Source organism: Phacochoerus africanus, chromosome 1, assembly GCF_016906955.1.
Source record: "Phacochoerus africanus isolate WHEZ1 chromosome 1, ROS_Pafr_v1, whole genome shotgun sequence".
Taxonomy (NCBI): domain Eukaryota; kingdom Metazoa; phylum Chordata; class Mammalia; order Artiodactyla; family Suidae; genus Phacochoerus; species Phacochoerus africanus.
Window position 1 is genome coordinate 231,061,391 of NC_062544.1, and position 15,648 is coordinate 231,077,038.

Here is a 15,648-nt window from a genome sequence, read left to right on the forward strand (position 1 = left end):
GATTTAAGAAGAGGTGAAGAGGGACCTATTAATGTTCTTTTCTAGCAGAAATCAACAGAAAGAACTTAGCAATAATAATGAACTTAAGCAATAAATCAACAATAATGATTTATTGATGGTGTCCTTGGGTAGCTCATAGAATCCTAAACTAGTTGTGCCATCAAATATAATGCTATATGACTATGGATTCACTTGGTTTTGGACCAGAAGATACCTCATCTTTTTGGTATATGCAACCTGACATCTTGCTATGATAGATTCACTTCTGACTATAGTCTTTCTTGTATATAATTTTGTTTTGGTGATTTTAGATCTTTGCCTTAAATGGAGAATCTTGCCTCCGTCTACTAATTATGAGGAAAAAGAATGTTTTGACATCTGGATTTGTGCTAATAACCCTAACCTCTTGGAAAACAGGTAGTTTTTGATAATTATCTAAAATTCTTTATCCATTTTTAATTCCTAAAATATTTATGTATGAAACTGGAAAGTGTCAGCTATAGATAAATTTTAGCTTAGTACCTATTATATTTTCTAACTCTTTCTAGCCCCTTGCCACCTTTGGAAAGATATTTTGTTACTGTTCTTTTACATCAAGTTAAAAGAGACCTGGGTGTAACTTTTTGTAAATGTTGGGTGTGCAGCTCTGTGTTTCCTCTGGCAGGAGACCTTGCCCCTGAGTTCTGCCTTCCAGTTCATTTTCACGCAATATACAATCTTCTTGTGCAGGAGTCTTATCTAGAGGGTGTCTCCAGAGGCACTAAACTGTTGGATCATGTGATTTTTCAGTTTAACTCGTATATTGATTTTATTGCTTTGTGCTCTTAGAAGTTCATACTAAAACAGGAAAAAGACTGATTAAATATTAATGAATGTCAATGTTATTACAAGCCCTTTTTGACTTATATTCTTTTCCTTAGAGGGGGGACTTAATACTCCCATTTAGCAAAGGCACCCCTGAGTCATGCATTGCATTTCTGTGGAGTTTTTTCTAAGTACTTTAGCCTGGATAAGTGGATCAGTATTGCTAATACAGACATTAGTGTAATAACTCTTGTTTTTTTTTTTTTTTTGGCATGTGGAAGTTTCTGGGCCAAGAATTGAACCTGTGTGACAGCAGTAACCAGAGCTGCAGCAGTGACAATGCTGGATCCTTAACCTGCTGAGCCACCAGGGAACTTCTTGTTTGAATATTTTCATCTAGTCCTGAAAAAAAATAGAGCAATTGAAAAAAATAAAATAGAAGTTCCCTTTGTGGTGCAGTGGAAACAAATCCACCTAGCATCGATGAGGATACAGGTTCAATCCCTGGCCCCACTCAGTGGGACAAGGATCTGGCATTGCCATGAGCTATGGTATAGGTTGTGGGTGTGGCTTGGATCGCATATTGCTGTGGCTGTGGCATATGCTGGTAGCTCTAGCTCCGATTTGACCCCTAGCCTGGGAATGTCCATATCCTTCTGCTGTGGCCCTAAAAAGTAAAGAAATAAAAATAAGTAAAAAAGAAAATATCCAGAAACTGCCACTAAAACCCTTTCCACCTGGGTTAATCATATTTAGAGATTAATGAAAAGTGTCACAGGTGACAGAGGCTCTTAGGTTTCAAAGACCCAGGGGGTTTCTCAGTCCCCTTTCTTGGTTTGCAGTAGAACTTGTTTTTTTCTTTCCCCCCAAATAACATTTGTTTCTGACCCCAAGTACGTAAAACAGATAAAAACAGAACTGTCCTAATTGAATTGGAGGCTAAGAATCTGGGGGCCAGATGCATCCACTTTTCATTTTTATCCCCTGCTCACTGCAGAAAGCCTAGTGTTTCAGGGAACATGAGTATAAAACTCTGTTCTAGTCTTTTTAATTTTAGAGAAGTGGAAATTAAAGCCCAGAAGGGGGGATATGAAGCCTGTTCATGAAGCCACCGGACCAGGCCTCCTGATTCTGGTCCTAAGTTGGAACTTAAATATCTCCTAAGTAGGAAGAAAGTAGTGGTTCAGTTTCAATATTAAGAATAGTCTGATATATAGTGTCTTCATTGTCATTATTTTCACCCAAGTGTTGATTAAGATAAGTATTTTTTTTTAATTTGTATATGAAAAGACCTGTGTGTTTGGAAATGTAAATAAAATTGGTACAGCCCACAATTGTCAAAAAAAGGTTAATAATATTGATCACCTTTTTTTTTTTTGGCCACAAGCGCAGCATATGGAGGTTCTCAGGCTAGGGGTCTAATCGGAGCTACAGTTGCCACCCTACGCCACAGCCACAGCAATGCTAGATCTGAGAGATGCATCTGCAACCTACACCACAGCTCACAGCAACGCTGGATCCTTAACCCACTGAGCGAGGACAGGGATGGAACCCGCAACCTCATGGTTCCTAGTCGGATTTGTTTCTCCTGTGCCATGACGGGAACTCCAATATTGATCACTTTCTGTGAATTCAGAACTTTCATACAGCAGAGGATAGTGTTTAGAGTTTGGATTCTGGGGCCAGACTGCCTGGGTTTGACTCCTGGCTCCATTAGCTGTAAAACTTTGGGTAAATGATACAATGATACAGCCTCTCTCTAACTCATCTTCCCATCACCTGGAATGGAGTGTAATCATAGTACCTTTTGCACCTTTTCTAGGTCTGGCTGATCCCTTTATAAGGACAATTTAAGGCCCTGGGCACTGGGGGCCCCTTGGTAACAAGCCATGAGAATTTAAGTCCCTCTCACAGTTGTAACCTATGACTTCGTACCCCATCTTGGGCCTTGTTCAACCCGCAAAACTGAAAACCCATCCTCTGTAGCTTCCTTTATCTCCAACTTACCATTGTCCTTGAATTGGCACACTTTCTCCCTCTTGTCCTTGAAAGAGTGGTGATGCCATCACAGAGCACTGTAAAATTAGTTTCAAAGCTGTATTAATTCTCTTTTGCACATCAAAACACCACCACTTATGACGACTGGCAAATAAATTTGCTATGTTGACAGAAAACCAATGGACCTTAAAAGCCTGAAATGCCAGAAATCTTATATTTATAATTTCTTAAATCCTTGATTCTTTAAATATACTGACATAATTTTGACCATCTGTATTTCATTTCTACTGAGAAGATTAGGACAAAAAAAAATGTGCTTAAAAAGTGATAGTGAGAGATTTAGACATGGGAGCTGTAGAGAAAAACTCCTGATTACAAGGGTGGTTACTTGAGAGTTGACACTTCCTTTATGGGAGATTATTAACAGCAATATAGATGAAAATTCCCAGGGGAAGAAAAGGAGCTGATCTGATGACCTTGCTCAGTCCTCTGATTCAGTACATTTGAATGGGCCGTGCATACTTTGAGAATATGCCATGAAGTAGCAAAACCCTGATGTATATGTGCCGTTGGAATTAGGATCACTTACAGTAAGTGTGTTAGCGTGATAAGAAGTATAGTTATTTATTAAGCAATATTTGATGAGTGGAAATACAGAGTAATGGGGTAAAAAGTGGCATTATCTGGATTTACAGAAATTACAGTTTATTGTCAATAGTTAATTGCCAGTTACCAGCACAGTTAATGCCAGTGAACAACATTTGAATGAACAGTGTCTGTGTAACCAGGACTGGGGCAGGAAACATAATAATAGCTCTCTCTTGCATAGCAATTACACCTTATGACATTTCATCTTTATAATAACCATATGAGCTTTCTCCATTTCTCAGAGGAGAAAACAGTGAGGCTAAGGGAGGTCCATGACTTGTCCAGGATTCCTCTCTTTACCTGAAACTTGAAGCCAAGCACTTTGATGTAAAACCTGTACTCTTTCCACCTTACCACACCGCCCACTCTCTGAAGGGATCCTTATTTCAGGAAGCCTAATTCCAGACAAATACTTTATGGTAACGGAACACACCGTTTTATGAACAGTAGTATTGAGAATTAGTGAGCTGGGCACGGTAAAATGGAGCTATTCCTTTTCAGACCACATAAGCCTCTTTTTGTTTTCCACTTTAAGCACAGAGGGAGGCTGCACATTTTTGTCACAATATCCAAGAAATAGATGTCAGTATGCTTCCATTATATTCATCCTACGCATTATCTGAATTGAAAATGGGGATCACCAGCAGGGTAAAAATGATGCCTATCATTTGACTGAACCTAAAAGTCTGAATTTTGAAGAGGATGTTAAGCAAATATCTGTGGTTTACATTGTATATTAAAATTTAATTTGTTTCCAAAAATATTTGAAGACAATTGAATGGATTGCAGTTTAATAAAATACTGGAGGTTTCTTTTTTTCTAAATAAAAACTTAATGTTGCTACAAGGTTTTTTTCTCAAATGAAACAGAAACCTGCATAGGTACCACCGCCCAGATGTCTTCAGATGAACATTGCAGGTGGTGGCCCCTGATTTGTTTATCTACCACCTTTCTTTGAAAATAACAATCAAAGCAAATACCATATGTAGGTGGAATTAAGTGTTTTTTCACAGTAGTTCTTGAATTTGATTGTAGTCCTCACTCTTCTCTGTTGGTGGGGCAAGAAAAATATATGCTGCAGCTTTGAAAAACAGAGAAATACTGTGGGTGTGATATGCTTCACTTTCCCTGCACTGTTTCAGATGGTAGAAGACTCTCTAATAACCTCCTCCTCCCTCTTCTAGCTTCACACCCATTTATTTTATAATGCACACCTCCCCCTCTTTTCAGTGCTACCAATAATAGGAAAACTCTGTGTAAAGCAGGCTCTGAATATTGACCTCTGCATTTTGTTCTGCTTCTACCCATCCCCAGCCACGCCCTGAATTGAGGCCATGTCCAGTGGGACTGCAACTTCTTGTCTCTGTCAAGCCTCCATATTAAAGTGAATAATATGATATCTCAATGTTTCTTTCTTTTTTAATCAATGTATAGTTGGTTTACACTGTTTCTTCAGTTTCTGGTGTACAGCAAAGTGACCCAGTCATACACAGTTCCCTGCTGCACAGTTGGACCCCGTTGCCCATCCATTCCAAATGTAACAGTTTGCATCCCCCAACCCCAAACTCCCTGTCCATCCTACTCCCTCCCTGCAACCACAAGTCTGCTCTCCACAGCCACAATTTTTCTCTGTTTTGTAGATAGGATCATCTTTTCTGTATTTTAGATTCCATATATAAGTGATATCATATGGTATTTGTCTTTCTTTTTCTGATTTATTTCACTTAGTATGAGAGTCTCTAATTGTATCCATATTGCTACAAATGGCATTATTTTGTCCTTTTATGGCTGAGTAGTATTCCATTGTATATATGTACCACATCTTCTTAATCCATTCATCTATCAATGAACATTTAGGTTTTTTCCATGTCTTGGCTATTGTGTGAATTTTTAAACAATTTGTCTAACTCAGCTCCCCAGAACATAGCCATGAAACCAAAAGTAGGAAAAAAAAAAAAGCCTCAAACCTTCCCAACCATGTGTCTGAAAAATCATTAGTATTTTTGTGTAATCATAAAGAGAGAAGCCCCATGCGCATCCTGTTTATTGCAATTTACACACAGTTCTGCTTGATCGTGAGATTCATGTATTAACCCATTAGTGATTAGAAGGAGCCATCCTTTGACAAGGCTGGGAAGCAGTGTCCGCCAGCAGCAGATGCCGTGAGAGCAGCAGGGAGAGAAGGATGTTGGGATACTGCAGTCAGTCATGGGGCTGCTAGATGAAGAGCTCCACTATGTGGCTCCCTAACCCCCAAGGATCTCTGGGTGCTGCATCCCATCACAGGAGTCACTGGTGGTCTACGTGATGTTGAGCCATCAAATGATCCCTGTGTTTCAGAAGCAGAATTATTTGGTGTTTTTTACAGAGACAGAGATTTCTATCATTTTTTTCTTTCTTTTTTCTTTTTTTTTTTTTTTTTGCCGGTGGGGGAAAGTGCTTAGTAGTCATGAGGTAAGCTTCAATTATTTAAGAAAGATTTTTGCAAAAGGCCGCATTTCATGATAATGCAGGATAAATGAAGCATTAGTAAATAATGAATATCCTCCCCTTCTCATAAATATATACTACCCTCCACATTTCCCATAAAGTTCTTTTCAAAGCAAAATGGAGAGTTAAGGTCATGTATTACTTCAGCTGTCAATATAATGCTCTATTTGGGCAGTGCTGCATTTGAGTTTTGGGTATAAGCCAGCAAGTTACTCCTTAATAATTCTTTACAGACAGTAAATAGTTTTATATTTCCTCCTGACGTTATCTCTTGTACTTGTTGATTGTGAAAAGTTGTCATCAGACAGAACATCTACCTTCCATTCCCCTGGGCACTATGAGCACAGTATCACCATCCAAAAATGAGAAAGAGAAGCAACTTCAAGAGTCAGTCCAAAGGTATCAGAATCGACTGGCAGAACAGCATCGACAGGTGAGCTGTTGGTTTCATGTGTGCAAATTGACTAATGTTGGTTCACCCAGGTAAAATATGTAGCTTCTTTTTTCCATCTTTTTTTGTCGCCTCCTTTTAATTTTGGATCTAAGGACTGTTCTAGGAGTGATCACAAGTGTTCCAGGGGTCCAGAAAGGGAGGAGAATTCTTCAAATGATATATTTTATATGTAATGTCTACACAGCAGTGTGTGTGAGAAGAGGGGAGTATATTTCCACTCTAGGATGTGCATTCAGCCTCATAGCATGTTGAAGGTCACAAGTTAGAGATTGGGACACAGTTCTAAATTACTCTAAAGATTAAGCTCTTTTTATTTCATTAGGCTTCTTCTCTGAGGGTGGATTGTTGAGGTAAATAATAGTTCTTTTAAAAAATCTTAGCCTATTAATATGTGAACTCAAAGTCACATTTAATTGTTAAGAAAATTCAATAAGTAAAACATTGCCATCCATAAATGTAGGTAACCATGACAATTGGAAGGGAAAGAAAAAGTGGCATGTAGAATTATTGTTTTAATCTCTTAACTAATAAAGTAACTACATCCCTTGTTTACTTTATAGATGTAGCACCCAGATTTATCACTTTTTAATTGTGTAGCCTGTCAAATTCCTCAATTGGAAATTGAAGAGGTCAGCAGTATATGTCCAAATGTGTTTATTCCTGTGTATGTGTCAGGAAATAAAATGCTCATTTGAATAGAAAATTCCCTTCCTGAGTTGGAGTTAAGATACTCAGGCCTACCACCTGATTATCAGATGTATTCCTGAGTTCTTAGAAGGTAAATTTTCTTTTCTACACCAGCTTGAACTTTGTACCTCTCCCACCTTACCAGGGATCTTCCATGCTAGTCAGCCAGCACCTGGGAACACAGCCAACAAAACCTGACCCTCCCTTTTAGCCTGGAGTCTCAGAGTTTCTTTGGGGAAGATACTGAGAGTCATTTGGAAAGATATTGTTCTAAGCATTCTGCAACCTGCAAAGTGGCTCACCTTTTTACAATTCTTGGAGCTTCTAGTTGTGGGTTTAATAACAGGTCAGAAGTAAAGATATCACCACCTGAGGCTAGTTTCGTGAAGAATTAGGTGAAGTCAGATCTCTTCAATGGAAAGTATCTTAATTTGTTGTGTTTCTTATTTTGTCTACCACTCCTGGTAGCTTTGTGAAGGTATTTAGCACATCCTGAATTGATTTTATCTTTATTGCAGTCTCTGGATTTTTTTTCCCCTGTAGAGATCAGAATTGAACTTTGAGTAATAACAGTGCCAATCATGGAGTCTTAATTACTTTTTTTGTTTGTTTAGGATTAGATGTTTTATTAATCATTGAGATGGAGATTTTGATGGAGGCTGATGGAGTAACAAATTTGGGCCATCCATTCTACCTATTTCTTTCTTCCTGGGTAGTTGATTTGTGTGTGTGTGTGTGTATGTGTGTGTGTGTGTGTGTGTGTGTGTGTGTGAGTGTGTGTATCTTTTTTGGGGCTGTACCCTCAGCATATGGAAGTTCCCAGGCTAGGGTGCAGTTGGAGCTGTATATGCTATCCTTCGCCACAGCCACAGCAATGAAGGATCCGAGCTGCATCTGTGACCTACACCACAGCTCATGGGAAAACTGGATCCGTAACCCAGTGAGTGAGGCCTGGGATTGAACTTGCATCCTTATGGATACTGGTTGGGTTCATTACCACTGAGCCACAATGGGAACTCCAGTAGTTGATTTTTTTTGTAAAAATTTGAGCTGGGTTTATAGATGCAGTGTTTTTCAGATATAAACAAAGTAGTTTAGCATTATTTAAATAGAAACCTACTTCTACCAGGACATCAGACTCCTCCCCATTCCCTTTTGGGGAAATAGTTCTCGCTTCCTTCACACCCTTCCAGCACTGAGTGTTCTTAACTGATCCTTTGTTCGTGGTAGTGAAGGATAAGTTTGGTTAGGGTTCACCCAACCACGGACAACCGGTTAATTTTGAGGTGGCCATTGAGCACATGCTCACCCTTGGGTCTGACCCATACCAGGTATGATGGAGAATACAGAGAAACTCTAATACCAGAGCATAAGCCCCATGACTGCGAGGATTGTCTTGATTTTTTTCACTGTGAGTCTCTATTATCAAAAACATTGCCTGGCATGTAGTACATACTCAATAGGTAGTTGTTGAGTCAATAAATAAAATATGCCCTCAGATAATATACAGTCTCTTTGTGGACCATGTCTAAGGACTATTTAAAAATTAGCAACCGTTGTAAGACAGTACTAGTTCAATACTTCTCTGATCATAGCTGAAACTAAATTGAAGTTATTGCAAGGAGGTAATGAGGGCAACTTCATTCAAAAAGTTTTGGGAGTTCCCATTGTGGCTCAGTGGAAATGAATCTGACTAGTATCCTTGAGGACTCAGGTTCAATCCCTTGCTCAGTGGGTTAAGGAGCTGGCATTGCTGTGAGCTGTGGTGTAGGTTGCAGACACTGCTTAGATCTGGCATTGCTGTGGCATGGGCTAGCAGCTATAGCTCCAATTCGACTCCTAACCTGGGAACCGCCATATGCAGTGGGTGCATCCTTAAAAAAAGACAAAAAAAAGTTTCATAGAAGAAGCATCACTTAGCTATCAAGAAGTCCATTTAGGGTAAATAGATGGAAAGAATAGCACATTCCAGGTGAGAAGAACATTATAAATGAAGACTTGGAGATGAGCACGGGCTTGTTTTTTCATGGAACCAATCTTTTAAATTGTATGCTAAACATATGATTTTAAAAATAAAATTCAGCGTTTGTGTGACATACCTATCTTTTAAAAACTGTGGAACTCATAAAACATGGTAATTACTGATTAGAAGACTTCTGAAAGGTGATCTCAATTCCCTTTTCACAAAAATAATTCTCAAATATTCAAAAACTATTTTGATGATATCTGCCTGATGCCAGAAAAGACTCAAAATCATCCACTGTTCAGTGAGAATATAATTCTTGACTGCCTTTTGGAAGAGGTGCTGTTAGACTATGATGCAGGCAAGGGTGGGAAAGCCAAAACAACAGGGCATTGGTGCCATTCAGGTTCAGTGCAGACATGATTCTGGTGTAGGGTAGACACCACTAGAAAATCCAGCAATAGCTGGTGTATTACCATAGTTCCACTATGCCTATTGGTGGTGCCTATTCTCTCAGTATCAGGAAGTTATGACCTGCATGCCATGAAATTATGGTTTGCCCACCTCCTCTTCTTCCTGCCTGCCTCCCACTACCAGTGTTTACCTGTCTATTGATTACACCTGGGGAGCAAATATAAAAATGACTTAAATATGCACACCCCATTTTCTTACTCTCTTGCATTTCAGCTTTAATGGCAGAAGGCATCTGATCTGGTAAATGAACAGTTGACTTGGTAAATCAAAGACTTTTCTCTATCTTGGATTCTTTGATTCTGGGTTTTGTGTCACTTATGCCCGAAGAGATGGAATAATGGTAGCAAATGTAGGATTATGGTACTAGTATCAGAAAGCAGTGGCAGCCTCTTCTCCACATCTCATGCAGCCTATTAGTTTGTAGGGCGATGAGGTCTAAATTCTAGGTGTCCCGCCTCTGGGATGACCCAGTCAGAGAACACTCACAGTGGGCAGAAAGCTGTTCTGGTAGAAGACGTACCCCAATGATTAGACCTTGTCCTCCAGGGGAAAATGAAATAGCTGAGAACAGAGCTATTCTTTCCACAGGTTAGTATCATATTTTAATCCCACAGCATTACAACTAGTTTTATCGATTATAACAGTGGAAGGGAAGTGAATTTCAGAGGAGTTCAATAATTTGAATCAAGTCACACATCTTTAAATGGTGAATTGGACTATGTTTCCTTTTTGCCTAATTCCAGTACCAGTCTATTCAGTCTCATACGATAAGTACTGACAAAAATATATGAAAACATTTACAAAAAGGCAACAGCTGATATAATGCAAATCGTATTTGTTAAGGGAAACGTGTAAGTTCACTAAACCCAAGAGGAGGGCTCAAATCCAAGATGTAATTAATAAGCCAGGTGAGCAAGCCAAGACCCTCTTTATAAATTGTGCATCTGAAACAGCCCATTCTGTTCTTTCTCCTTTCTGAATAGATGAATGAATATTCTTAACTCCACGTGTTCCCTCATTCCTCATTACCTGCTGTTTTCTATACCAAGTGACAAGTGCCACCTGCTGGCCAAGCAATGAAGCATTTTCATTTTCATTGTCATTCTTGATTGTTTAGCTGCTAATTGGCCTGTCATCTAGGTAATTGTTATTTTCTTTTTCAGTAAATCTAGACAATAGACAATAATTTTAAAACCATGAGGCAGAGTTACAAAATCAGTTCCTCTCTCTGAGGGCTTTCCAGCTCTCAATTTTGCCCCTTTCTCAGTTTTAACTCACAACTGAAAGAGTCTCTTCCAGGAGTTCCTGTTGTCATGGCGCAGTGGTTAACGAATCCGACTAGGAACCATGAGGTTGTGGGTTCAATCCCTGGCCTTGCTCACTGGGTTAAGGATCCGGCGTTGCCGTGAACTGTGGTGTAGGTCGCAGACGCGGCTCGGATCCCGCGTTGCTGTGGCTCTGGCATAGGCTGGCAGCTACAGCTCCGATTGGACCCCTAGCCTGGGAACCTCCATATGCCATAGGAGCGGCCCCAGAAAAGGCAAAAAACAAACAAGCAAAAAATTCTCATCCCGTAGTCCAGGCTCTGTCTAATCTAACGCTGGTCCTTATTTGGCATTGGTTTCTTCCCTTTTGCAGGATTCTCCCACAGAACTGCCACATATTCCTTATCTGTGCTCTCCACGTCCATGCTTCTCCAAATGCCTCTGTGCCTGCCATTTTGTCTGAAGTCACTTCTGCCCCTTTCCTAGTCCTTTAAGATCCAAGACTAATGTCATTACTGTATGACGTCTTCTCTCATTTCCCTACCTGTAAAAATACCTCATTCCTTCCAGTTACCTTTGCCCTGGATGCATGTCTTTCTTAAGAGCATATTTCACTTTCTCCTTGGTATTATGGTTAGTTCTGTGTCTGATCTATCTCTTATATTTAAGATTTTTGAAAGAAGGGACCATTTTTATTCATCTTTGCATTCTTAGCAACATCTAGGTGTAGTACGTGTTCATCAAACAGTGAGCGAAGGATTTCTTTTATTAAAGTATAGTTAATTTACAGTGTTGTGCCAATTTCTGCTGTACAGCAAAGTGACCCTGTCAGACATATACATACATTCTTTGTCTCATACCATTTTCCATCATGATCTATCCCAAGAGATTGGATATAGTTCCCCGTGCTGTACAGTAGGACCTCATTGCTTATCCACTCTAAATACAGCAGTTTGCATCTGCCAACCCCAAACGCCCTATCCATCCCACTCCCTCCTTTCTCCTCCTTGGTAAAACTTTGTTTTCTATGTCTGTGAGTCTATTTCTGTTTTGTAGATAAGTTCATTTGTGTCATATTTTAAATTGAAAGAGCAATTCGATTTATGCAGAATTCTTCACAAATAGGTACAAAAATAGTAAATATTTTTCATTGGATAAGCTGACGTTATGTAGGTTAGATTTAAAACCTTCTGCATTTATTCTTGAAGACCGTAATATTCTTACACTTGGTCAGAATAAAGTGTTGCATTTGAATGGGACTAAAAGACTGTATTTGGATTTCATTTGTCACTTTCATTGTCTTTGCAGCAAGTGAATAGCCTTTGTAAAATTCCATGCCCGTTGAAAAGGAACTCCAGCAATAGCATTTTTTTCTTTTGTGGTACTTATGTGGACACAAAAAATGAAACCATAGAGTTGGACAATTCCCACATTGGTTGTTTTAGCAGTAAATGTAGAGCAAAAAAGGCTTGCTGGAGTTTTAGCTGTGTTTTCCAAATTGAAATGGCATATCTGAGCACAACTTTGTAATGAAGAATGTGAACGCATTTTCCCATTTAGAATTTAATCTTTTTAATGTGTCATTATTGTGTAGGATGTGAGATTTCGAATCTGTATAACTACAGGGATAGATGCCTTAGAAAATATATTTATTCATCAAGAGTACTTTTCAAGCCTCTTTACATAAACTGCTATGATCTAAAATTTATGGCACCAAAGACCCTTGTCTAACAAGAGGCTGTTATACTTACTGTAATTGAAATGTTTTCCTTTATTACTCTTGCTATGAAGATCTCATTTCTCTGTGGTGATGCATTGCCTTTCCAAAAGAAATAATGCATAATGTACTCATACTTGTAGCCCCCATGTTCATAGCATAGCAAACAAGATGTTATTGCTCATGATGAACTGGTGTAGAGGTTCCTTGAGGGCAAGTCTTACGTGTTCATTCTCATGTACCTCCCACGACCACACCTGGCTCAGTGTTGGGCACAGTAGATGTCTAACAATAGCTGTTCAACTCAGCTTGATTTGCTTGTCCAGGTTCTTTTTTTTTTTTTTTTTTGTCTTTTGTCTTGTTGTTGTTGTTGTTGTTGTTGCTATTTCTTGGGCCGCTCCCGCGGCATATGGAGGTTCCCAGGCTAGGGGTCCAATCGGAGCTGCAGCCACCGGCCTACGCCAGAGCCACAGCAACGCGGGATCCGAGCCGCGTCTGCAACCTACACCACAGCTCACGGCAACGCCGGATCGTTAACCCACTGAGCAAGGGCAGGGATCGAACCCTCAACCTCATGGTTCCTAGTCGGATTCGTTAACCACTGCGCCACGACGGGAACTCCCAGGTTCTTTTTTAAATTGAATTATAATTGACATACAATATTATATTAGTTTCAGGTGTACAACATAGTGATTTAGTATTTTTATACATTACAAAATGATCACTATGATAAGTATAGCTTCCCTCTGGCACCATACAGGGTTATGACAATATTATTGACTGTAATCCTTATGCCGTACATTATGTCCTCTTGATTTATTTATTGTAACTGCCAATTTGCACCTCTTAATTCCTCTCACAGATTTTGTCCATCTCCTCACCCCCTTCCCCTCTGGCAACCACCGTTTTTTTCTCTGTATTTATGAGTCTGTTTCTGTTTTGCTTTGTTTATTCATCTGTTTTGTTTTTTAGATTCCACACATAAGTGAGATCATGTGGTATTTGTCTTCGTCTGACTTATTTCACTTAGCATAATACCCTCTAGGTCCATCGGCATTGTCACAAATGGCAAAAATGTATTCCTTTTTATGGCAGAGTAGTATTCCATTGTATACATAAACTACATCTTCTTAATCCACTCATCTGTAGACGGGCATTCAGGCTGCTTCCACATTGTGGCTGTTGAAAATAGTGCTGCAGTGAACATAAGGGTGCATATCCTTTTCTGAATTAGTGTTTTGTTTTCTTCAGATAAATATCTAAAAATGGAATTTCTGGGATGTATGAGTATTCTGTTTTTATTTTTTTGAAAAATGTCCATACTGTTTTCTCTAGTGGCTGCACCAATTTACATTCCTACCAGTGGTGCATGGGGGTTCCTTTTTCTCCATATCCTTGCACGCTTGTTTTTTGTCGTTTTGAGAATTGCCATTCTGGCAGGTATGAAGTGGGATCTACTCTCACTGTGGGTTTTTGTTTTTGTTTTTGTTTTGCTTTTTAGGGCCACATTTGTGGCATATGGAAATTCCCAGGCTAGGGGTCAAATCAGAGCTGTAACTGCTGGTCTACACCACAGCCACAGCAACGCAGGATCTGAGCCATGTCTGTGATATACACCTCAGCTCACTGCAATGCCAAATCTTTAACCCACTGAGCAAGGCCAGGGATTGAACCCTCATCCTCATGGTACTGGTTGGGTTCGTTACCACTGAGCCATGATGGGAACTCACCATGGTTTTGATTTGATTTACATTTCCCTATTGATTAGTGATGTTGAGCATCTTTTCATGTGTCACTTGGCCAGCTGTGTATTTTCTTTGGGAAAATTCTGTTCAGGTCCTCTGTCCATTTCTACTTGTTGTTACGATCCTGAGGTTGTATAAGTTCTTTATGTATCATGGATATCAGCCCCTCATTGGATATAGCATTTGCAGTATCTTCTCCAATTCAGTATGTTGCCTTTTCCTTATGTTGATGGTTTCCTTTGCTGTGCAAAAGCTTTTTAGTTTGATGTAGTCCCATTTGTTTATTTTTGCCCTTATTGTCCTTGTCTGAGGAGACATATACAAAAAATATTGTTAAGCTTGATGTCAAAAAACATGCTGCATATGTTCTAGGAGTTTTATGGTTTCAGGTCTTTAAGTCTTTAATCCACTTTGAGTTTATTTTTGTATATGGTGTGAGAAAGTGGCCCTCCAATTTATTTTCTTATCCATGACGTCTTGAGGAGCTGATGTCACCCTATCTGACAGAACAGCATCGTAGTGTACTAAACAAACCAGGATTGTACCAGCAGTGATAGGGGCATGAGAACAGCCTGGCTTTAGGGCACAGTGTGGTGTGGAAAGCCTACCAGAGTCCCTGCCCTGGAGTTTGGGACCAAGGAATACCACCCATTGTTGTCTGCTCCTGGGTTTCACAGAAGTGACCAAAGGTTGCTGCTGAGAGCCATTAGGAACTCCAGAGGAAACTTAGCCTTCCTTGTAGGTCAGAAATGGGGGTTGGCCTTGCTACATTACATCCTTCTCTGCATGTCAATCTGTCATTCCTATTCATATCCATAGAGGTGGAGAGAGAAGTAGAGGTTCAGATCTGTTGCCTAAAATGATTTTCACTGGAGAGAACATGAATTTAGGTTTCACTGCAAATATACATATTTGATCTCTGACTTACAAACATTCCTTAAGCAAAAGAACGGTGTGTACAGCCAGTGTTCGCTTAGTGTGCATGCAAATCAGGAGCAATCAGAGGGTGCCTCCAAAGCCAGATGTAGCTCAGGGGCTATTTCCTGATTCTGCTCACAGTAAGGTACAGGTACTTGGCTTCTTTCCAGAGCAGTCTACTCTCTGGTTCCCTCTGAAGGAACTCTGTGTCTCTGAGCATCAGCCCTCCTGAGTCCTCCCCTCTGAGCTTGAATCCTGTTTCTTATTTCATTAGACCTAATCTTGCTTCTTACTCAGAATCCAGTTATACATTTTGAATTCAGTTCAAGGAAATATACCTCATGATTTTTCTGATTTTGAACTCAAACTCCATAGCTTGTACCCCTTAATTTAACCTTGTTAAACCTTTGTCTCCTGATCCTGTTCTTGGTCTGAATCTGGTTCCTCCTTCTGTTCTAAACTCCAGTAGGCTTAAGCAGAATTTA

General features: G+C 39.6%; 1 protein-coding gene across 1 annotated transcript in view; it reads left to right on the plus strand.

Moving 5' to 3' along the window:
• The window catches only part of MORC1 (MORC family CW-type zinc finger 1), a 172,494-nt gene that overhangs the window by 91,470 nt on the left and 65,376 nt on the right, over positions 1-15,648 (plus strand). The window contains 2 exon segments of the mRNA XM_047752969.1: positions 312-417; positions 6,235-6,373. Of these exon segments, the coding sequence (XP_047608925.1) occupies positions 312-417; positions 6,235-6,373 (245 nt within the window).